Here is a 23,499-nt window from a genome sequence, read left to right on the forward strand (position 1 = left end):
CAGTATACCAAACCTGAAGGGAAAATATTTTTTAAGCAATAAAAAGAGGACATGTACTAAGGATAAATGTTTTTATTTAATCATTGATCTCACAAGAAAAGTGACGAGACACATGGGAATCCTTGAATTATCAGGCAGAAAACATTTAAGTGGAGAAAAACATTTAGTTGTAAGTCATGTAGCGAGGGGTGGCGCTGAATTTAGCGTAGGATTTGATGACTTTGTTCACAGCCTCCAGAAAATCTTTCTCTGTAGCGATTTTTCTACGAGCTCTGATGGCAAACATTCCTGCCTCTGTGCACACGCTGCGAATCTCAGCACCTGAGAGAAGAAAAACACAGTGAGCGATGTTAACCTATAGCTTGAAAGGCCTCCACGTTTAGGCTAATGCAAATATTCTTTAAATTGTGTGAACTCACCTGTGCTGTTAGGACAGAGACGTGCAAGAAGTTCAAAGCGGATATCTCTTTCCACACTCATAGAGCGGGCATGGATCTTGAAGATGTGAGTACGTCCCTAGAAACGGCACAAATCGTTACTTGCATCTCAATATCTATCAGGATGTGATATTATACAATGTCTATCTTTAGAGACAAAATAGCTACTGTAGCAAACACTCACTTCCAAGTCAGGCAGGCTGAACTCAATCTTTCTGTCCAGCCGGCCGGGTCTCATCAGAGCGGGATCCAGGGTGTCTGGTCTGTTGGTGGCCATCAGGACTTTAATGTTTCCTCTGGGATCGAATCCATCCAGCTGGTTGATCAGCTCCAGCATAGTTCTCTGCACTTCATTATCTCCTCCAGCTCCATCATCAAAACGGGCACCTGTAGGAGGAGCACAAGCATAATAAATCTTAGACAAAAACAAAAGCTAACATTTAAAAGGGACACATGTGAAACAAATCTGGTTGGTTACCAACATTAAGCAGAAGAACAAATTTGAAACAATATGAGGGTGAGTAAATGATTCTAGAATATTCATTTTAGACTTTACTACCCCTTTAAATATAATAATGGGCTATTCACACAGAACTGCACTACTTTGTCCTACTTTTCAGGCAACACCGTTTGAGATGGCCAAAAGAAGCCTGAATCCTCTGACCCTGACTAGCACCAGATTCATTTTACCTCCAATGGCATCAATTTCATCAAAGAAGATCAGACAGGCTTTCTTGGTCCTTGCCATCTCAAACAGTTCACGAACCATCCTTGCACCCTGGATTTGACACAAAAACATGTTGTTATACAGACTTTTCCAATGCACTATTTTTTAACAGCTTGATAGAAAAGGCACGTACCTCTCCAACATACTTCTGAACCAGCTCGGATCCGATGACTCTGATGAAGCAGGCATCAGTACGGTTAGCCACAGCTCGTGCACACAAGGTCTTCCCTGTACCAGGGGGTCCAAACAGCAGCACTCCCTTTGGAGGCTCAATACCCAGGTTCACAAAGCGCTCAGGCTGGAATTAGCAAGATAGAGATTGATTTTAAAAGTAGAGGTAGTATTTCATACACATAATATCTACAGTTTATTTTTAATAGGTACTTTTGGATGTAGTTGTGACTCACATGGAGCAGAGGGGTCTCAACCACTTCTCTCAGCTTCTCGATCTGCTCTTTGCAGCCTCCAACATCACTGTAGGTCACATCAGGCTTCTCCTCCACCTATTTATGTACAGTGCATAATTATTCCTGCAGTTTGGCCTCGCCTTACATTCATGATCCCAAGCAGTCTAAGCTTTTTCGTACCTGCATCATAGTCACAGTAGGATCGATTTTGGGTGGCAGAGGAATATGGATCTGATATTTATTCCTGTCAACCCTGTCGACAGATACAGAATGTAACTCTTTTAGATACAAGCTGAAAAGTTTAATAGAGTAAATATAGAAATGTCTGATCCTTTATTTCCTGCTTACCCAACCCTCATTCCTTCCTCAATGTCAGTTGGAGCGACCTGATCGCTCAGGTCCACCACAAACTTGGCAAACTGTTTCACATTAATAATGTACTTTGGATCCTCAGAGTCAGAGTTGATTATCTTGGTGCATCTATAAACAAATAAAAAGAGTTTTTTAATGGCTGATACTGATCTACATATCATTTAACCACTTTATAATATACGACAATACCATTGAAAAGTCTGGTGTTGGTAAGATTTCTTTAAAAAAAAAATGTTTTCATGTTTTCTTATGCTTACAAAGGATGCTTTTATTTAATTATAAACACAGGAAGAGCTAGCATTGTGAAATATTACAATTTATTACAGTTGCTCAAGAAACATTTCTAAATATTATAAATGTTGAAACTAGTTGTGCGGCTTAATTTGTTTGTGGAAACATAAAACTAAATGTTTTAGTGCCACTTTTAATCAATTTAATGCATCACTTCTGAAAAAAGGCATTGTTTCTTTTAAAAAGGTTGTATATTATAATCAAATAATCCATTCCTTTAAGGGTAACCCTTAACAACAAATGTTCTCATCCTCTCATACCTGGCCACCTGCAGTGGCTGTTCACTTTGTAAAGTCTGTTTGTCTGCAGCCAGATCCCATAGTGCTGGAGGAGCCAGACCTGTATCAGACTCCTTAATACCTACAAGACACAAAAAATACAGCATCAATGCATGGGATTTACAAAGCAGTGATCCATAACATTAATTCCCCACAACGCAATGACAGCACATTTACCTGTGAGCTCATTTATCTTCTTCAGAAGCTGTTGAATATCATCTTCCACTTGTTTAATCTGCCTAGAATACGTGCTTTGACCCTATTCACAATAAAAAACAGTGAATTCATTACAATAACATTGCGCTATAATTTATACTAAATGAACTCCATGTCAAAACATCTTTTGACTACCAATATCTTTTGAGTACTAATACTTACATAGGTTTTCAGCAGTGCAATATCTCCTTCATCCAACGCTGAGAAATAAAACACAGATCAAGACAGATAAATAAATGAGATATGCATAAGTTACACACTGACATAACTAATACTGAGACATCTGACTACTCATATAATGAACAGTAGGGTAAATAAGTTAAAATAAAGTCTGAAAACAATAAGTTTAGTCAAGTTGGTTAGGCTTTTGTAAACAAATTCCGACTGCAGAGCGGCTAGTCACTAAATGCTAATCTGTCTGCTAATTCATCTAATTTAAAATCCCAAACGGCCTTGCAAAGAAGAAATTACATCGGATTGGTTTGTCTTCTTTCTCCTCTTCTTTTACTTTGCGTTGCTCGGTTCCTAAATAATCAGGCATGACTGCTTTTTTTTTCTTTGTAGTAAATTCGGTTAGAGACTATAGAAGCGAGATTACACAGCAGGTTTTCAGAGAGGAACACAGCGATTTTCTGTTCCTGTGCGCAAGGTCACCGGAAACTGGGATTATATTTCAAACCAAAAGTTAGGTTCCCCCAAAAATGATTTAAATTGCCTTTGTGGTCATACAGTCGGAAAGAGAGGCATGTCTACCCTTACAAATTATTTGAACTTTTCATAAAACAAATTAAATAGATATATATTTTCTTTTAAATAATTATTTGAAATTTTGTGTACGTAATTTTGGCATTTTTACATAGATCAGTGCATTTGACCTATTTGTGTATTTTAATCCGTTCTACATTTTTTCCCTACACTATTATTGGTTATCTATGGTAGTTTATATTGTTCATTAAATAAATATATACAAACATAAATCAATCAATTAATTAGTCTGGCTTGACGGAACATGTTAAGGGACTCTTATTTTAAAACATAACCCCGCTGTGAGTCACACATTGCCCTATTCTTTTCAACTTAATGATTAATGATATATTTAGTAATATTGAGACTGGAATAGGAAGATCATTGTATGCAGACGACGGGGCATTGTGGAAAAGGGGGCGTAATAGGATATTTGTAGAGAATAAAATGCAAAAAGCAGTGAAGGAGGTGGAGAAATGGGCAAATAGCTGGGGTTTTCGATTTTCTGTGGTAAAAACACAAGTAATTTGTTTTTCAAATAAGAAAAATAATCCTATGTTAAATATTAAAATGTATGGTAATCAGCTGGAACAAGTCAAAGTAGTGAGATTTCTGGGTATGTGGATGGATTATAAATTAAACTTAGGAGTTCATATTCAGAAAATGATAGAAAAGTGTAAAAAAGGAATAAATGTCTTAAGATGCTTATCAGGTACGGATTGGGGAGCAAGTTGCCAGTCACTGAAAAGAATTTATTATGCAGTGATTAGATCAAATATAGACTATGGAAGTATGGTATACAGTTCTGCGAATAAAACTTTACTTAAAAAAATACAAGTAATACAAAGTCAGGCATTGCGAATTTGTTGTGGAGCATTTAGATCTTCTCCGGTAGTATCATTACAAGTTGAATTAGGAGAATTATCGTTGGAACAACGCAGACTTCAATTGAGGATGAGATACTGGTCTGGTGTATGTGGACATCTGGAAAGTCATCCAGTAAAAATACTTTTGAAGGAATGTTGGGAGTATGAATACAAAGAAATAGCAAGCTTTGGTTGGGTAGTAGGGAAGGAGGCAAATAGCTTGGGATTGAAAGAATATTTAATAGCCCCTTCTGTTCCAATACCAGCAATTCCCCCTTGGATGTATCCTATGCCATTAATTGACTTACAAATACATAAAGAAATAAATAATCAAATAAGCATACCAACTAAGTTAGTAGTTAAACAGTATGTAAATCGAGAATATTATTCAGTATTACAGGTATTTACAGATGGGTCAAAGGAACCAGAGTCTTGTAGAACAGCAGCAGCAGTATTCATTCCTACATTTAATATAAAAATTGCAAAAAGATTATCAGATCATGTGTCAGTATTTACTACTGAATTACTAGCTATCATATTAGCACTACAGTGGATTGAAGAAGTTCAACCATCAAGAATTGTGATATGTACGGATTCAATGGCTGCTCTCACTAGTCTTATGAGTGGAAAATCGGAATCTCGGCAAGATTTAATATTTGAAGTTTTGCAAGGTTTATTTAGAGCAAGGCAGTTAGGGCTATTGGTATTCTTCCTCTGGGTGCCAGCACATGTGGGTGTGGATGGTAATGAGGAGGTAGACAAGTTGGCAAAGAAAGCATTAAAGCATCCACAAATAGAAATTAATGTATCATTAAGTAAATCAGAAATCAAGAGATTAATAGCAATTGAAATTAGTAAAAAATGGCAAAAGATATGGAATAATGACTCTAAAGGAAGACATCTTTATCAAATTCAGGAACAGGTTGGAAATGAGAGGAAAAGATGTGGAAATAGGAAAAAAGATGTCATTATCACAAGGTTAAGAATTGGTCACACTGCATTAAATTATAGTCTTTATAAAATAGGGAAGCATGATACAGGAAACTGTGATAATTGCGGGGAGTTAGAAACAGTGCAGCATATTCTTTTAGAATGTGCTGCATATGAAAGGGAGAGACAACAGTTAAGTCAAGAGTTAGGAAGGATGGGAGTTGATACAATTTCAATAAAAGTATTACTAGGAAATGGGACAAGACAATCAAGAATTCATGAATTATTATTTAAATATCTAAATAAAACAGGAATAGTAAAAAGAATTTAATTTTTTTTTTTTTTTTTTTTTTTTTTTTTATTATTATTATTTTTTTTTTATATATATATATTTCCTTCCAAAGCCAAGTACACTCCACACTCCAGATCAGTAGGTGGCGGAAATGCACCATTTAAGTTGGTCTGCCAAACCGCCATTAAACACTAGAAGAAGAAGAAGAAGAAGAAGAGTCACACATTGTTTGCCTTTAGACATGTTTTTGTTTTCATACCACAAATCTTCCACGGAAGGTTTAACATCGGTCCTTTATTGTAGGTAAATTAATTGTTTGTCTTTTAAATAATATAAACACATTGAGATTAGCACCTTCTGTTATTGCATTTTTCTTAGGCGAGTTAAGTGGCTAACTCAGTAGCTTCAAACACTGGCTCTTTCTTGTCGATGTCTGTTACACATACATATTTCTTTAAATATTTTGTAGATATTTATGAGTTATTATAATTTCGTTATCAGTTAAGTCACTAAAACAGCTTGTCAATTCAATTAATAGCCAGAATGAGTATAAAAACTGTCTTAAAGAGGCTGATGACATAATATTGTGATCTAAACTATACGTTTTAATTCCTAAAAGATGAATCCTTCCCTTTTCCAGATCCTAGAATGCATCCATCACATCAATGCCTTAAGTGATCTGTGCTGTCAGGTAAAAAAAAACATATCATTTATTCACTTCTGTTTCAGCACAAGCACTATATGAGTTGTATTTCAAATGCAATAACATTTCTTCTGTCCAGCATGAATGATATGAACCTCAGCCCAGTGGGCATGGACCAGCTCAGTGTGCCGCCTGTGAGTGCAAGTCATCTCTGCCTCCCCACATCTCCAACACACAATCCCATCACCACTCCAGGTCAGGACTCGAATACCTCTTAGATATGTATACATATGTTGGCATGATGTTTGTTTGTTATGATGTGGGAACTTTAATTTATGGATATGTAACACTATCTGGCTTTATTTCAGGCATGCCAGTCGCTATACCCAGCTTGGGTCCATCACTTGGGCCTCTTCCTTCTGCACTGTCCCTGATGTTACCAATGGGACATTTAGGGGACAGAGGTGTTATGTGTGGCCTTCCAGAGAGAAATTATACATTACCACCTCCTCCATACCCTCACCTGGAGAGCAGCTACTTCCGACATATCCTTCCAGGTAATGTTGCAGGAAAACTGTTAAGGTGTACTTCAAACCAGGGGCTTACAATCTTTTTGAACCCAAGGATTCCCATAATGTAACACAAATCTAGAATTTCTTAATAATACAGTGTAGTATCTTATATTAATAACAAACATATTTTTGCAATGATCCTGGATGCACTGTTCCACTTTATTGTCAAACAGAGAGAGATTTGTGTTTGATTAATCACGCAAGATTAAATGTTATGAAACATTCAACATTCAAACCCATTTTAAAATATAAAAATTTATTAACATATCAACAACAAAAAAGATATGTAGATTATTTGTGTTAAATGTATTATTGGTAGAAATCTTATATTTAAAAAAATATTTTATTTCTGTCAAAATACATTTTAAGTAAAGCTTTAGAGCAAATTCATTTTCATAATTTTTTTTTTGGTAGAAACAATTTTTTTTTATAGAATATATTATTTTATTTAATCAAAGCTTTAGAGCAAATTAAGCATTTATCAATGTTTAAATACATTTTTAAATAATTCAGTTTATTTTTAAAAATAGTATATGCACTCATATTAATGCACTCATATAAATTTTTACATGTAGATTTAATTTAAATCTTTAAATACAAAATTACATGAATATTTGCTTAATTAGCTCTAAAGCATTAATTGTATTGTTGGCAGAAACAATATATCATATAAAATATTTAATTTCTGCTTAAACATATTTCAACATATCCTTAAACATATCTTGTTGTTTTTGTTTTGTTTTTATATCTTTAGGTATTCTGTCATATCTGGCAGATCGTCCTCCTCCCCAGTACATTCATCCCAGCAGCCTTAACATGGATGGGACTCTTTCCGTGTCCAACAACAACAACCCATCTGGCTTAGACCCGTATAGCGGCCACGGCGGCCCTCTAGAACAAGGCCTGGTGACTCTAGACACAAGACAGGTAGGAGGCCAGGCTGGTCTCCACCAGGGAGGCTCTCACGAAGTGCAGCTGGACACCACCGGGTTAACCATGGAGTCACGTGTAAGTAGTCCGATGTCTCCTGATGGAATGGAAGAAGATTTGGCCACAATGGAGGGTGTCGTGGTGGCAGAAACCCAGCAGCAGCTGGGTACCAGACCTCAGCCTCATGAGGGTTTGGCAGGTGTGGACTCCTCAGGAGGTGTTATGCCCCTGCATGGAGCAGGTCTCGAGCTCCCGGTGGTGATGGAGCAGGAGCACATGGGCGGCAGAGTAGGAACCAGCAGTACAGGAGCCGGCGGTCCAGGGACGCTGAGTGAAGCCTTGCACTCCACTGGAGAACTGAGCTCTGGGGTGGTTAGTGTGGTGCTCACAGGGACCATGCCATCACAGGCTCAACTAGAAGCAGTATCTCTACATGGACCTTCAGGAATGGGACTTGAGTCTGTTAACGTGTCACCCATCACTGCAGAAGTGTCTCTTGGACCAGACAACAGTCTGGTGCTGGTGAACTCTACCTTGCAACTAGAAGACTCAACATCTAACAAGGAAAACATGGCCAGTGCCTTCAACATATGTAAGTTTTGCATGCTGATTTTGTGTAGTGGAAGTATTTTAGTCCAATCTAATGTATTCTATTACATCTTTTAGGGTGCACTTTATGTGAACGGTCATATCCGTCGGACTGCCCTGAGCATGGACCTGTCACATTCATCCCAGACACACCCATTCAGAGCAGAGCCCGCCTCTCTCTGCCCCGCCCCCTGTGCCTCCGCATTTCTGTAGCTGATGAACCCATTGGTAAATGCATTGTATACAATTCTCACAATATAGTTAAATAACACTTTATTTTGCAGTGTCCTTTTTTAACATTTTACATTTACTTACTAAATGTATAACATTAAATTATGCTCGTATTAATGATCCAATATCATAAATACAAGTAATTAACCCTAAACCAAACCCTAATCCTAACCCTAACTTTCTAGTAAGTACATATTGTTAATTCATATTAATAGTATTAATTTGTATAATTGTACTGTTATAATGACACCATAAAACAAAGGGTGGCCTGTAGTTGTTATAGTTTATTATTATATGTTATGGACACATTTATATTAAGGTTTTGTTGATATTTATTTTAAGAAATAAATACATTTAAACTAAGAAATAAAATAAATAGTTTTAAATGTAGGGGTATAAGTAATCTTATGTAAGTAGGGTACAGGGGCATCTTAAAACAAAGTCTAACTGTTGTTTGGGTGAGTGACTTCACCAGTTAGCTTGTTAAATGTAGTTAATGGGAAGTAAAGTCCATTTGCTTTTGAAAATGGAGGATTTTGTTGTGTTGGGATTGCTGAAGCTACTTTTGGTTTCCTTCAGGTGTGTTTGCTAGAGAGACCATACCCTCCAGGACCTGCTTCGGGCCGATGGTCGGACAGCACTGTAGCAGTGTAGAACTTACAGACTGGTCTGATAAAGATACTCCTCAAATATGGAAGGTACTTGAAAAATATTTTAATACAAGTGATATACAGCCATACTATTGTTTTTATATACAATGTGCATTCAAAACTTACACAGTTCTGAAGTTTTGAGTCTTTAAAAAAAAAAAAAATTAATGTCTTAATATGTATTTAGCTAGGATGCATTAAATTGATTAAAAAGTGACAGTAAAGACAGTTAAATAAGATAAAATGAATACAACTTTTTTCCCAAATAAATTCTGTTCTTTTGAATTTTTATTCATAAAAAATACACAAAAATATGAAGTTTCCACAAAAACATAAAGCAATGTTTTCAATTTTCATTTATTTCATTTACAAATGTTTTCAACATTGAATAATTACATCTTAAAAATATATTCAAATAGAAAACAGCTATTTTAAATTGTAATAATATTTCACAATATACAAACATTTTACAGACCAAACTATTCAAGGTAGCATATAATAAATGGCATAATCTACCATCTATCATTTTATTCACTATAACACTGACATGTCATGTTGTAATCCTAAGAATGGCTTTAGTCACATTCACTGTGTATTTAATCTAATGTAGATGTTTCACAATGACATCCAAGAGTTCTGTATTGTGACGACAGATGAGCATGAATGCAACTGGATGATGTTTGTACGGAAAGCAAGGTAACCACATCACTTTATCCTTAAAAAAACGTTTTCATGCCAGTTAAATCTATATTGAAAGCATGCAATGTATGAAAACAATCACACTAAAATCAACACTGTTTGCAGGACTAGTGAGGAGCAGAATCTTGTGGCATATATTGGCAACGGGAAGCTGTACTTCTGCACGTCCAGAGAGATTCTACCAGATCAGGAGCTGTTGTTCTATTACAGCAGGGACTACAGCAGACAGCTGGGTGGGCTTCCTCTTGCATGGATCTGCCCTAACCTGTAAGAAGATAATTGTACCGTATATCCGTATATATTATTCTGTTGCTGTGTCTCTTCAGGTGTGCCCAGAGTGCCAGAGGGCCAGATATGTCATTGTGGAAAAGAGTGTGCCTCCTTCACAGAGCTGAAATCTCACCTCAACAGCCATGCCCAGAGCCACAGCCCCACCCAAGACCACCCTGCTCATGCTACACACAACCAATCCCAGTCGCAGGAGAAGGTGACCAACGAGCCGTCCCAGTCTGCTTCCTCCCCACAGTGGCAGTGCCACTCCGATGTGCATGAACATTCCAGCAGCAGTAGCAGCCACGGACACGGTCGCGAGAGGAAGTTTAAATGCAGCATGTGCACACGAGCGTTCACTACATCCACTAAGCTAAATGTGCATTTCATGGGGCACATGGGCATGAGACCACATAAGTGCAGCTACTGCAGCAAAGCCTTCAGTGATCCCAGCAATCTCAGAAAACACCTGAGAATCCACACAGGTAAATGCGCAAGTTGTACATACTTACTTTTGTGAAAACTGCATTTGATTCTGTTTCCAAAGTCCATATGAAATATAAATGGATCTTACTTTTTTAAGATCTATTAAACATATCCATTATGATCAAATCGACCCTGTTTGGAAATGCATTACATTATGGAAATCAAGTGGTGTATGACCTGAAGTTAATTTGTTTTCAGTGAAAGAACTTTCAGTATAGGACTGCTATTAACTTTCTTTATTGGCCAGAGAGAATATGCTGTCATCATTACTGGTCTGTTCATGAATTACATGTGTTTTCTTTTTCCGCAGGTCAGAAGAACTTCAGGTGTACAGTATGTGGGAAGTCTTTTACTCAGAAAGCACATGTGGAATCTCATATGGTTATACACACTGGTGCCAAGAACATTAAATGTGACCATTGTGACAAGATGTTTGTGAGGAAACAAGATCTCAAACAGCACATGTATTCACATTCACTGTAAGGCTGTATTTCATATTTATTCAAATTCATTTTAAATATTACTTACAAATTTATAAATAAATGCTATGAATAATTATATTATATAATATTATAATTAACTAATAATAGAAAATAGTACTGCTATAAATATTATTAATACAGTCTACTATTTATAATATATATAATAAATATATATTTTTTTATTAAATGTATGATTAAATTATATGCTAATATATTTTACAATATGTAATATAACATATAACTAATAACAGAAAATGTTATTAATATAAATAATAATAGTAACTATTGATAAAATTCTAGCATTTCATAGTCCAATGAAACCCTACTTTTTTCTATTGAATTTGTTTTTTTAAATGTAATAGATTTATTTAAATGTAATATGTTAAATTTAATATAACTTACGTAATATATGAATATAAAATGCATTGAGAATTTTAACTTTCAGAGCATGTCCTCCAAATATTTTGCTTATCTTTCGTCTATTCCAGAGACCGCCAGATAACTTGTCCAAAGTGTGACAAACAATTCTTAAAGACCGACCATCTGAAAAAACACTTGAACTCTCACGACGGGAAACGGGACTTCATCTGTGAAAAGTGCAACAAGGGCTTTCTCACTAAATACCACCTCACACGCCACCTCAAAATCTGCAAGGGTCCTAAGATTGGTCGAGGGGCATCGCAGGGTGAGGAAGGGGAGGAGGAGGAAGATGAGGAGGAAGAGGATGAAGAGGAAGAGAGGGAAGCTGAAGGACAGATCAATCCAGCCAACGAGGAGGACTGTGGAATAGGCATGAGAGGATATACTTCAGAAAAAACAATGTAACTTCACTCTTAAATGTAACAGGATGAAGTTAAACTCAATCTAGCCTATTTATTTGTCCTTTTTTGTGTGTTCTTGTTCTACCCCTCAGACTTTAATTCCTGTAGCCAAAATTTGTGTATACCTACATCAAAGGGCCAACAGAAATGTTATTAGATTTAAATTAATGCATTACATATTTTCAAGTCAAGTGTCACTATACACGGTTAAATTTATAAATTAGTCATTGCCTTTTTGTATTTATTGTTTACAGTGCTGCTTCTTTGTTTAACCTGTTTGTTCAGTTTATTAGTTCACAGCAGCCAGGACTATTCTGTACTCTGTAATTATATTGTAAATAAATGAATGTTACATTTTACACGCAATCATTTTATTGTAAATAATTACTTCTAAATAAATATTAATATGTCATAAAGCGCTACACTTCTTACATGTTCAATGACGTCAGCATACGTCGCTACTCGCTGACTCGCTACGTCGTTCAGGCCAGAGCAATCGATCCAGAGCAGCACCTGTGTGAACTCCTTCACCTCATTCTCTGCACACAGGCACTAGAGTTTGGAACTGTTGTGTTGAAATAGCTCGTGCTTAATCTCTCTTTCACCATGGCAACGTCTGTAAAGCTCAATACCGGGGCAGATATGCCCATAGTCGGACTGGGCACGTGGAAGGTAACGTATGGTCTCGTAACTTCTGTGAGCGTGTTATATTACATAAGTGCATTAATTTAGCTAGCACGTTGCATGGAGAATTCTTGTACAAAAGTTTTTAAAATGCATACAGAAGTTAAATAAGGAGTAAAAGGAAAGGAAAATACACTATCAAAATAGTGAATTCAAGTTGCACAGTAATAATGAGGCTGCAAAAAGTGCGAAATGAAACATGGGGTGTAGTTCAGACAGAGGAGAGAAGTTGCAGAGACGGATATGAACAGTTGAAAGGCTGTTTAACGATTTAAATTGATTATAAATAAACTATTTAACAATAAATAAAAATTTATAAACTAGATTAAGTAGTTTGGTCATAGTGACTGAGTAAGCAAACTTTAGGGTGGCAATTAATTGATAACATTCACTACGTCCTTTGTTTGATCTATAAGATGAGATTCTGAGAGGAGAATTTATACTAAAGTGACTAATGAAGAACGAACTTTGTTCTTTTCCATATGTAGTAGAATCATAGTGGGGCAAAAATTAAAACACAAAATCAGCTGTTTTTGTCTTCAGCAGTTAACTATTTGATTTATTTTGATTTTCTTCTCTTTTCCTGTCATTTCATTTCCCTCTTGATTTCAGTTTTTTTTTGTGCTTTTTATCTTTCCATTATTTTACTTTCCCTTGTTTTTCCTATTTTCCTTTCCTATCATTTCTGTTTTCCTTTCCACTCAAATTGTTGTCCTATCCCTTTTGGTGGTTATACTCTGTTGTTTTCCCTCCAGTCTCCTCCAGGTAAAGTGGCAGAGGCTGTGAAGGCAGCCATCGCTGCGGGGTACAGACACATCGATGGTGCCGCGGTGTACAACAATGAAACCGAGGTCGGAGAGGGAATTCAGGCCATGATAAAAGATGGTGTGGTTAAAAGAGAAGAACTCTTTGTGGTCAGCAAGGTGTGTCAGCTGGCACCATTAAGCTCAAGATTTGTATTTAAGAAGTGGAAGACCAAGTGCAGATTTAGTAGTTTTGTGATGAATGAAAACAAATGAATGGCTTGTATTTTTGTTTCACAGCTCTGGTGCACCTTTCACGAGAAGGCCTTAGTGAAAGGAGCTTGTCAGAAGACTTTAAGTGACCTGAAACTGGACTACCTTGATCTTTACCTGGTTCACTGGCCAATGGGCTTTAAGGTGATTTATTAGACATTTCTTAGAAACATCTACTCTAAAGTCTTGTCTGTCTTGTCATTCATGGGTAGCATTCAGTGTTGATATCCACAATGAAAGCTTAGATCTCATTGTATTCATTGATGTATTATTCGTCATTGCTTTTCAGTCTGGGCCTGATCAGTTCCCATTGGACAGTGAAGGGTTAGCCATTGGTGATGACACCAATTTCTTGGACACCTGGGAGGTATGAGGACATGGATTTGATTGTGAAGTTAGCATTCACAATAATCTTTTTAATTAATTTGTTTTACATATTACTGCACGAATTATAATAGCTTTCCATTGCAATTCCAGTTTATATTTGCTAATAGTTTTAGCTCTAATTAAGTAACTATAATTATGTCAGAATATTTGTGCTGCAGGCCATGGAGGAGTTAGTGGATGCTGGCTTGGTCAAGGCCATTGGTATATCCAACTTCAATCGAGAACAAATCGAAGCCATCCTGAATAAACCAGGACTCAAGTACAAACCAGCCAACAATCAGGTCTGAATGGTATAACATCAGTGTGGTTTCATTTAACAATTACAAATGGACCAAGAAAGGTCAATATTTATCTAATGACCAGCATTTTGCCTCCAACAACCATGTAATTCAATTGCTCCTTTAATTTCCTGCTACTTGTCAAGAGTAGATGCATTTATTCGCCTGAATGTCGGATTAAAATGTCATTAGGACACTGCTTGCATTGTGATCTGCAGGCTTAATGCTTTGTAACAGGAAGTGCTGTGCAGTTTGTTTTACGTTTGAATAATCTGAAATATGGAATGGAAATTATATATAATAAAAATGTAAATATTATATCAATGTATTTTTTTAATTACTGTAAAATAACTATTTGGGGTCTGAAAGAGTTTTGAAAAGCAATGAATACTTTTATTCAGCAAGGCAAGGACATATTAAATTGATCATAAGTGACTGTAAGGCCTTTCATTGTTACAGAAGATTTAAATTTAAAGTAAAATCCAAAAATATTAAGTATATAAGTAGAACAACTGTTTTCAATATAAATAATAATAAGAAATATTTCTTGAGCACGAAATCAGGATTTTTGGACAGATCATCATTTTTTTTTTTTTTTTTGCCGGTTACTGATTATAATAATTTTTTTACAAATTATTATTATTTACTGTATTTTTGTTCAGATATTTTGATTAAATAAATGCAGCCTTGGTGAGCATAAGCAATTCATTAAAAACATTACAATTATTTCTAATCTCTGTGTGTATAAACAAGTTAGAAAAAATATGAATGTTTTTGTTGTTTTCTTCATCAGATTGAGTGCCACCCCTATCTGACTCAGGAGAAGCTGGTTAGCTACTGTCAGTCCAAAGCCATTACGGTCACTGCATACAGTCCTCTGGGTTCTCCTGACAGACCATGGTAGGCTGCTGTTCCCACATGCTGTAGCTTTGTTGCATTTGACATTTATTTGCTATGAAGGTTCAAGGTGCAGCTGGTGACTTTTTATATATGGTTTCAATGAACAACCTTGGAACCTTGTCTCAAACCTAGGGCTAAACCTGAAGATCCCTCACTGCTTGATGACCCAAACATCAAGGCCATTGCAGAGAAGTACAAAAAGACTTCCGCCCAGGTGAGGAAACTGCTGCCCTGCATATGTCAAAGCTTGTTAATGAGCCATAGAAAAATGTCTGTTTGACATCCAATGTACAGGTCCTCATCCGCTTCCCCATTCAGAGGAATGTGATCGTCATCCCTAAGTCTGTCACACCTCAACGTATTCAAGAGAACTTTCAAGTAAGTTCATCTGCAGAAGTCTTGCTGTTTGTAAGGTCTTGGAATCATAGTGTTTCTAGTACTGTCTAAATATGTTGAACTATTAATTATTTATTTATTTTCTTTATATTTTTTCTACACCAAAAGGTCTTCGATTTTGAATTGAGCGAGGAGGACATGAAGACCATTTTGGGCTTCAACAAGGACTACAGGGCTTGTCCAATGCATTGGTGAGTTAGTTTCACAGGCTTCCCAGGTTATGGCCAGCATGGCATTTTAGAGGTGTTATGGAATTTAATAAATGCTTGGAAAAATAAAGTCAGAGAAATATAGTCAGTATAAATGAGAGTTTCCCAGGTCTTTCTTTCACTTTGCACTTTCTCAAATTAAGGATTAAAATGACTTAAATCAGAGCAGAAAGATTTAAATTGATGACGTCATGCCATTAAAAGTTGCATGCACTGGAAAAAATTAATATCTTCAGTATTTTTTTTTTTCCAATAAAAATATCTAAACAGCCTTAAGCAAGATGCATGTACTTGAGGTGCAAATTAAATATACAACATGAACAAAATTAAACCGTATTAAATAATAAATTATTCAATAAAGTTAATGCCTGAAACAAGAACAGATATCTGTCAATGGGGTATTAAAACTTTTTTCCATTTGAATTAAGTTGTTTTTTTCTGTGCCCACCTGAATATATTCTTATTTTAATCATAAACTCACTTCATTCCTTTAACCTTATGTCTCGATTTCCTTCAATCCTCTTTACTTCGTCTAATGTACTAGAAATAGCTGATACTGTGTGCAGTCTCTATAGAATAATCACAAACAACTGGAAAATGGAGTGGGAACCCTGGTTTTACTAAAAAAGTTATTTTTATGAAATTATAATTTATTAATCTTTTAACGTAATGTTTTGTTCTATCAATGCAGGGGTTTGAAGCACAAGGACTACCCATTTAATAAAGAGTATTAAAAAGAAGACATCACGAAAAATGCTGTTTAAAGAAAACAAATCCCTTGTTCCCAGGATGTTGTTTTTGCCATTGATCAATGTGAAAAAGGCTCTTCATTTTCAATTATGAATCAGTTACTGAGAAACGTCCTGCAACTGATATGTGGCTTGCTGGTTTGGATTGTAAAGCAAGTCTTGTTACAGCAGAAGCTATACTTCAAATTAATCTTCATTTTTTTTTGCCCATAAACATGGAAGTATTTGTTAATGCTTTGACTGTTTCAAGCTATTCCTTCTTCAGTGCAAATGTGAAAAGACTTGCATTAAATGACAAAACACAATCAATCCTAAAAAAAAAAATTGAGAAACATATGCACTAGTAACATTTTATTTGAACAATGTCACATACTTTGCACAATTAGGCAGATAATATGAGAAAGTATTGGTCCTGAGAATGTTACACACACACACACACACTCCTTATTTTCATAATATGACAACAGAAGCACTTCCAGTTCGCAAGGGCAGCTCATGTTTATTGTATTGATGTATGCTTTAAGAATCCAAATAAAGCTCTGTCAAACAGCACTCTGGCTTAGGTTTTTGAATGTGTGGAAAGTCTTTCTCATGTCTTTAACAACTCACCTAACCTTTACTTAAACATTTAACCACATTCAGTCCCTCAAATGGCTGTATTACACTTGAATAAATGCCTGAATGAAAATCAAATTTACTTCAAACTGCAGTTAAAAACTGGATTTATTAAAGCTTTAGTATTCTGCATTTAATGGATAATCCTTATGATTGGAGGCCCTGCAATAAAAAGGCAATTTAGATATCAAACATTACATAAATGCATACAAAGTCCACTGCAAATTTGCATAACAGTGACTCACCATTCCAGCATAAAAGCTCTCCAGTTTCTGTTAAAACTTAGTATGGTGTTCATCTCTTCTTTACTCAGCTCAAAATCAAAGACCTGTAAGGACAAAATACCTAAATCTTAATAATATATGTATATATTGACCATATCTGAAAATAGCTTATCTGGAGAGCTTGTGCAACATGTAGAACACACTTGGTTTAATTAAAATGGAAATACCTCAAAATTCTCCTTGATTCTCTTAGGGTTTACAGATTTGGGAATGACCACAACATTCCTCTGCATGTGGAAGCGGATTAGAACCTGGAAAGAAAGTTCAATGCTTAGCATGTCACATTATGGAGGAACGCGTGTAAAAGTGTGTTATGAAAGCTAGCTAATATTACAAGGGTCATCTTGCATTCAGCCGACAGGTTAAGCATTGTACATCAAAGTTGATGGATACATAACATGGACTTAGTCAGCAATCCTAACTAATAAAAAACGCAAGTTTATACCTACCTGTGCTGTGGTTTTACCATGCTTATCTGCAATGGCTTTGATCTTTGGGTCCTCCAGCAGTGATGGCTCACCTGCCTGTGCCCTAAAGAGAGTCAAATCTATATGAAATATTGTATAGCCATCTCACTATATCTATATATGTTAATTAACAATCGAATGGGAATACTTACCATGGTCTGGTTGGGGAACCCAGAGGACTGTATGCAGTGACTGTAATGCCATTGGACTGACAATAGCTAATCAGCTTCTCCTGAGTCAGATATGGATGGCACTCGATCTGGACGTGAGAAGCAGCAGAAAGATTTTGGCACCAACGAACTACAAAGTCTTAATCTGTTTCAAGATTTATTGCAAGCGACACAATACCTGATTATTGGCAGGTTTGTATTTGAGTCCTGGTTTATTCAGGATTCTCTCGATCTGATCCCGGTTGAAGTTGGACACACCGATGGCCTTGACCAAGCCAGCATCCACTAACTCTTCCATTGCCTTTGTGAGTAGAAATGAACACTAACATTTAATAATTAGTAATTTTTCTTTTATCATGATCAAATTTAAGTTACACAAGTATCAAATTAATTTTGTTTTTATTATACTGTATATTACCTCCCATGTTTCTAGAAAGTTGCTGTTGTCTGGAATCACTTTGCCATCCTTATCAAATGGGAAAAACTCCTTTCCAGGCTGCCAATTTTGATACACATATACATATATATATATATATATATATAATATATATATATATACATATATATATATATACATATATATATATATATATACATATATATATATATATATATATATACATATATATATATATATATATATAGCACAGAAAATACAAGCAATTATCATACTGTTATTAGTTTTATACTATTATATACTTATTAGTACTACCTTAGTTCCCATGGGAAAGTGCATTAGGTAGAGATCAATGTAGTCCAGTTTTAGGTCACTTAGGGTCTTCTCACAGGCTCCTCTTACCAAGTGTTTCTCATGGTAAGTGCACCACAGCTTTAAAAAATGCAGGATTTTAAATTACAGCCAAAGCCCCTTTCAAATGATGTATTTGTTAAGCACATTTCTACAAGTTCAATAGTTACAGTATTGTTTCAAAATAATAGCAGTACAATGTGACTAACCAGAATAATCAAGGTTTTTCGTATATTTTTTTATTGCTACGTGGCAAACAAGTTACCAGTAGGTTCAGTAGATTCTCAGAAAACAAATGAGACCCCAGCATTCATGATATGCACGCACTTAAGGCTGTGCAATTGGGCAATTAGTTGAATTAGTTGAAAGGGGTGTGTTCAAAAAAATAGCAGTGTGGCATTCAATCACTGAGGTCATCAATTTTGTGAAGAAACAGGTGTGAATCAGGTGGCCCCTATTTAAGGATGAAGCCAACACTTGTTGAACATGCATTTGAAAGCTGAGGAAAATGGGTCGTTCAAGACATTGTTCAGAAGAACAGCGTACTTTGATTAAAAAGTTGATTAGAGAGGGGAAAACCTATAAAGAGGTGCAAAAAATGATAGGCTGTTCAGCTAAAATGATCTCCAATGCCTTAAAATGGAGAGCAAAACCAGAGAGACGTGGAAGAAAACGGAAGACAACCATCAAAATGGATAGAAGAATAACCAGAATGGCAAAGGCTCAGCCAATGATCACCTCCAGGATGATCAAAGACAGTCTGGAGTTACCTGTAAGTACTGTGACAGTTAGAAGACGTCTGTGTGAAGCTAATCTATTTTCAAGAATCCCCCGCAAAGTCCCTCTGTTAAAAAAAAGGCATGTGCAGAAGAGGTTACAATTTGCCAAAGAACACATCAACTGGCCTAAAGAGAAATGGAGGAACATTTTGTGGACTGATGAGAGTAAAATTGTTCTTTTTGGGTCCAAGGGCCACAGGCAGTTTGTGAGACGACCCCCAAACTCTGAATTCAAGCCACAGTACACAGTGAAGACAGTGAAGCATGGAGGTGCAAGCATCATGATATGGGCATGTTTCTCCTACTATGGTGTTGGGCCTATTTATCGCATACCAGGGATCATGGATCAGTCTGCATATGTTAAAATACTTGAAGAGGTCATGTTGCCCTATGCTGAAGAGGACATGCCCTTGAAATGGTTGTTTCAACAAGACAATGACCCAAAACACACTAGTAAACGGGCAAAGTCTTGGTTCCAAACCAACAAAATTAATGTTATGGAGTGGCCAGCCCAATCTCCAGACCTTAATCCAATTGAGAACTTGTGGGGTGATATCAAAAATGCTGTTTCTGAAGCAAAACCAAGAAATGTGAATGAATTGTGGAATGTTGTTAAAGAATCATGGAGTGGAATAACAGCTGAGAGGTGCCACACGTTGGTTGACTCCATGCCACACAGATGTCAAGCCAGTTTTAAAAAACTGTGGTCATACAACTAAATATTAGTTTAGTGATTCACAGGATTGCTAAATCCCAGAAAAAAAAAATGTTTGTACAAAATAGTTTTGAGTTTGTACAGTCAAAGGTAGACACTGCTATTTTTTTGAACACACCCCTTTCAACTAATTGCCCAATTGCACAGCCTTAAGAGCGTGCATATCATGAATGCTGGGTCTCGTTTGTTTTCTGACAATCTACTGAACCTACTGGTAACTTGTTTGCCACGTAGCAATAAAAAATATACTAAAAACCTGATTATTCTGGTTAGTCACATTGTACTGCTATTATTTTGAACAATACTGTAAACCACGACTTGCATTTCAGTAACTTGACTTGAATTTCAGAGCATGATGTAACAGTGCGTTACAACACACATAATGTATGTTATAAAAATGCCCTGTGTATGATCTGTGACATGATTTGATGCTGTGTGAAATTCTATTTCACATGATTTTCCTTGTGAGACCATAACTCCTGTCATGTGCCTCAGATACAAATCTTTACATGTGCTTGTACCTTGCTGACTATGAATAGGTCCTCTCTCTTCACCACTCCTTGGTTAATCATGGCATCGACTCCGTCCCCAACTTCATTCTCATTTTCATAGACATGGGCCCCGTCGATGTGGCGGTAGCCAGCCAGAATGGCTGCCTTCACGGCCTCTGTAACCTCACCTGGAGCAGACTGGAGCAGGTTTCAACATTTATGAAATCTTGATAGACTTTGCAATTATTATAAAATCTCTAAAATGAAAAATAAACCTGAAAAACATTATTTAATTACAACAACGACTAGTGTTTCAATGGTAAACAACAAAAGAAGCAACAGCTAAGGAAAAAAAAATAAAACCATTAAGAATGATACTCTACTGAAGAAAAAAGACAGAGAGAAAGTGAATACTCACCCTCCATGTTCCCAGTCCTACAATTGGCATTTTAGCTCCATTATTGAGAGTTACAAAGGACATGGCAAATTTTAATATAAAGCAATTATTAGATAGAAAAAAATAAACCACTTGTTAGTCTGCACACTTCAACAGCCTTCGCACTCTGCAGCAGCCTATTCTTATGGAGCTGTGTGATTATATGGGCTTGTAAGTGGATTTGATTGGTCAGGTCTGGAAACACCCCTTGGAAGGAGGCGGTGCATCATTCCAGCATCAAGCTGCTTGCTTGTTGTTCTGAGAGATTTAGAAAGAAAATGAGTTTATTTGTTTAAAAAGTACAAATTTTAAAACGTAAAAGTAATAATAATAATAATTAAAAGTTAAATAGTAATAATAGTTTATAATAATAATAGTTTATTTTTGCACATTTGACATGCAAATCCAGAATATTTATTTGGATTTAATTTTTTTTATGATTGCCTCTTGTTGGAGTGTTTTTATGTCTCGCTTCCCTGTTTTTGTATGTTTGTACAAGTTTTGCAATAAAAAAAGCCCCCCCCCCCAAAAAAAAAAAAAAAAAAAAACATTTTCTAGCAACTCAATGAAAAATTCAAATAAGTAGTTTGTGTCAACACATATTGAAACATTACAAAAATAAAGTTATTTGTGTAAAAGCGTATTGTTGATTATTGCCATATAATTCACTTAAGTTAATGGTGTTTGTGGTGGATCCTTTATGTCAGATACGAATTAAAAAGCACAAATTACAGACACTGATGCACAAACGCAGATATGTTCTACATGTCTACAGTATAAAGACTGAATAAAACGTATAAACTCCTTGATTTCTCTTAAGCAACTTAAAATATGAATGCACAATTAACTTTTTTCATTTTTTGTTTTATTTTTATTTAGAAATTTTATTTTGTAGTGTTGTCAGAGCTGAGTTCACATCACTGTTTACAAAAATCTGAAACGTTCAGTGACTAAATTGTAATCTTGGTAAATCTGCCAAACACTGAAAAAAAGTGATGAGATGCAACTTATGAGATTCTTAACTTCAAGAACATGGACATTAAATTCCCCAAACAAGAGCACTTTGGTGAGAGGATGCTGCAAGTCATTTATCATCTAATTTTCTTTATTTACAGTTAAAATCTTTAGATGTGTAACCAAGCCTGCCACAAAAAAATTGCTTATTTTAATATTTAGTCTAAAAACTCAACCAAACTCGACTGATTTGTGCATGGTTGTTATTCTATTTTGACAATGGTTTAAGATTAAATTCCAGACAGAATTCCTCTCCATCTGTCCTGCCTGCACTTCTTGGTCCCTTCTGTACACCTCATGTCTGCCTTCATGTGGAGAATAGTGCAGCAGAAGGATGTGATGCAGTATGGGATGCTGGCAGATTTAGTTTCATCGGTGTCAGAGGCAGTTTAATTGGTTAGCCGCAGACTTGGAGTTCAATTCTAGGTCTAGGCTGGAGCGCTTCCTGCCAATCCCTGACTCCCAGCAGGTGGGGTGTCATGGTTGATCCAGATTCCTAGAAATTGTGTTTGAGAACTACAATCTATTATTTATTATTCAATCTGAACCTGCACAAACACCATTTTATCATCTCGTATAATATTATAAAACAATATTGTGAGAAACTATCCTAGATTGATTCTGAGGAGACCTTTAAGGAATATATTATGAATATTTTGATTACTGTGATTTCAACAGTGTAATTTTAGTTTTTTTTTGTGTGAAACTTTTATAGTTTTATTAGACTTGTTTTAGTAATTTGCTTTTATTTTTTATATTTTAGTTTCATTTTTAGTCATTTTTATATCACTTTTATATGACTAAATATTAAACATTTTTACCACACAATAATTATAAAAAAAATTCTATTAAATTAGGTCAAAACATAATTGCATTTGTCCTGAGTTTGCTATTGCTAACCGTCAGGTTTCAGATTTAGGCCTGGCTTGATCCACTGTTGCCTGTTTCAGGAGTTCAGTAGTCAGTCAGATCACCTAAAGACTGCATGAGCACTACAAAAACCTTGGACATCTAGATACCAAATGTACCTCAGAAAACAAGCGAGCTCATGATTTGCTTATTGTTGTTGCAGTATGCTCGCAGTCATAAGATATAACAAAAGAGTATATAAGAACATATTCTTGAACATATGTACGACTCCTAAAGTGTCTTCATTAAAACAAACTTGGTACAGAGAGCAAAAATTGTTTATTATACTACAGATTATTGAAATTCATATCTGGATATTG

General features: G+C 35.8%; 4 protein-coding genes across 7 annotated transcripts; 2 read left to right on the forward strand and 2 right to left on the reverse strand.

Annotated features, from left to right (window-relative positions):
* Positions 1-57: 57 nt before the first annotated feature.
* On the reverse strand, positions 58-3,365 carry LOC113047774 (26S proteasome regulatory subunit 7). The gene is made up of 12 exons (XM_026209057.1): positions 3,200-3,365; positions 2,891-2,928; positions 2,690-2,771; positions 2,495-2,594; positions 1,920-2,051; positions 1,752-1,824; positions 1,572-1,667; positions 1,298-1,462; positions 1,128-1,215; positions 622-824; positions 420-516; positions 58-321 (listed from the first exon to the last, which is right to left on the reverse strand). Exons 1-12 carry the CDS (start codon positions 3,267-3,269, stop codon positions 164-166), a joined length of 1,302 nt encoding a protein of 433 aa, XP_026064842.1. The 5' UTR covers positions 3,270-3,365; the 3' UTR covers positions 58-163.
* A 2,410-nt stretch (positions 3,366-5,775) lies between these two features.
* Positions 5,776-12,291, forward strand: LOC113047776 (PR domain zinc finger protein 4-like). Of its 4 annotated transcripts, none has more exons than XM_026209061.1 (12): positions 5,776-5,863; positions 6,201-6,251; positions 6,343-6,458; positions 6,572-6,760; positions 7,530-8,297; positions 8,372-8,521; positions 9,104-9,222; positions 9,785-9,870; positions 9,979-10,106; positions 10,200-10,628; positions 10,940-11,108; positions 11,600-12,291. In XM_026209061.1, exons 3-12 carry the CDS (start codon positions 6,344-6,346, stop codon positions 11,934-11,936), a joined length of 2,490 nt encoding a protein of 829 aa, XP_026064846.1. In that variant the 5' UTR covers positions 5,776-5,863; positions 6,201-6,251; position 6,343; the 3' UTR covers positions 11,937-12,291. The 4 variants fall into 4 exon arrangements, with proteins under 4 accessions (XP_026064846.1, XP_026064847.1, XP_026064845.1 ...); XM_026209062.1 differs by having other exon boundaries at positions 6,180-6,251; positions 11,600-11,936; XM_026209060.1 differs by having other exon boundaries at positions 5,776-5,859; positions 11,600-11,936.
* A 103-nt stretch (positions 12,292-12,394) lies between these two features.
* Positions 12,395-17,103, forward strand: LOC113047777 (aldose reductase-like). Its single transcript, XM_026209064.1, has 10 exons — positions 12,395-12,604; positions 13,372-13,539; positions 13,660-13,776; positions 13,922-13,999; positions 14,178-14,300; positions 15,091-15,197; positions 15,330-15,411; positions 15,492-15,575; positions 15,702-15,784; positions 16,494-17,103. The coding sequence occupies exons 1-10, from the start codon at positions 12,539-12,541 to the stop codon at positions 16,534-16,536; spliced, it is 951 nt and encodes a 316-aa protein (XP_026064849.1). The 5' UTR covers positions 12,395-12,538; the 3' UTR covers positions 16,537-17,103.
* On the reverse strand, positions 16,892-21,399 carry LOC113047778 (aldose reductase-like). Its single transcript, XM_026209065.1, has 10 exons — positions 21,239-21,399; positions 20,851-21,018; positions 18,800-18,916; positions 18,506-18,583; positions 18,266-18,388; positions 18,070-18,176; positions 17,900-17,981; positions 17,618-17,701; positions 17,412-17,494; positions 16,892-17,328 (listed from the first exon to the last, which is right to left on the reverse strand). The coding sequence occupies exons 1-10, from the start codon at positions 21,299-21,301 to the stop codon at positions 17,286-17,288; spliced, it is 948 nt and encodes a 315-aa protein (XP_026064850.1). The 5' UTR covers positions 21,302-21,399; the 3' UTR covers positions 16,892-17,285.
* Positions 21,400-23,499: the final 2,100 nt, after the last annotated feature.

The sequence above is a fragment of the Carassius auratus genome, chromosome 29 (assembly GCF_003368295.1).
Source record: "Carassius auratus strain Wakin chromosome 29, ASM336829v1, whole genome shotgun sequence".
In the NCBI taxonomy this organism is placed as follows: Eukaryota; Metazoa; Chordata; class Actinopteri; order Cypriniformes; family Cyprinidae; genus Carassius; species Carassius auratus.

Coding starts and splice junctions, on each gene's coding strand:
- LOC113047776 (XM_026209061.1), top strand. CDS start 6,344: ATGAATGATATGAACCTCAGCCCAGTGGGCATGGACCAGCTCAGTGTG. Junction 8,298..8,371: donor GGCCAGTGCCTTCAACATAT/GTAAGTTTTGCA, acceptor TACATCTTTTAG/GGTGCACTTTATGTGAACGG. Junction 11,109..11,599: donor CACATGTATTCACATTCACT/GTAAGGCTGTAT, acceptor CGTCTATTCCAG/AGACCGCCAGATAACTTGTC.
- LOC113047774 (XM_026209057.1), bottom strand. CDS start 3,269: ATGCCTGATTATTTAGGAACCGAGCAACGCAAAGTAAAAGAAGAGGAG. Junction 1,463..1,571: donor TTGAGACCCCTCTGCTCCAT/GTGAGTCACAAC, acceptor TGCTAATTCCAG/CCTGAGCGCTTTGTGAACCT. Junction 1,216..1,297: donor TTCAGAAGTATGTTGGAGAG/GTACGTGCCTTT, acceptor TGTCAAATCCAG/GGTGCAAGGATGGTTCGTGA.
- LOC113047778 (XM_026209065.1), bottom strand. CDS start 21,301: ATGTCCTTTGTAACTCTCAATAATGGAGCTAAAATGCCAATTGTAGGA. Junction 21,019..21,238: donor TAGGACTGGGAACATGGAGG/GTGAGTATTCAC, acceptor AACCTGCTCCAG/TCTGCTCCAGGTGAGGTTAC. Junction 18,177..18,265: donor ACAAACCTGCCAATAATCAG/GTATTGTGTCGC, acceptor TCTCACGTCCAG/ATCGAGTGCCATCCATATCT.
- LOC113047777 (XM_026209064.1), top strand. CDS start 12,539: ATGGCAACGTCTGTAAAGCTCAATACCGGGGCAGATATGCCCATAGTC. Junction 14,301..15,090: donor ACAAACCAGCCAACAATCAG/GTCTGAATGGTA, acceptor TTTCTTCATCAG/ATTGAGTGCCACCCCTATCT. Junction 15,198..15,329: donor GGTTCTCCTGACAGACCATG/GTAGGCTGCTGT, acceptor TCTCAAACCTAG/GGCTAAACCTGAAGATCCCT.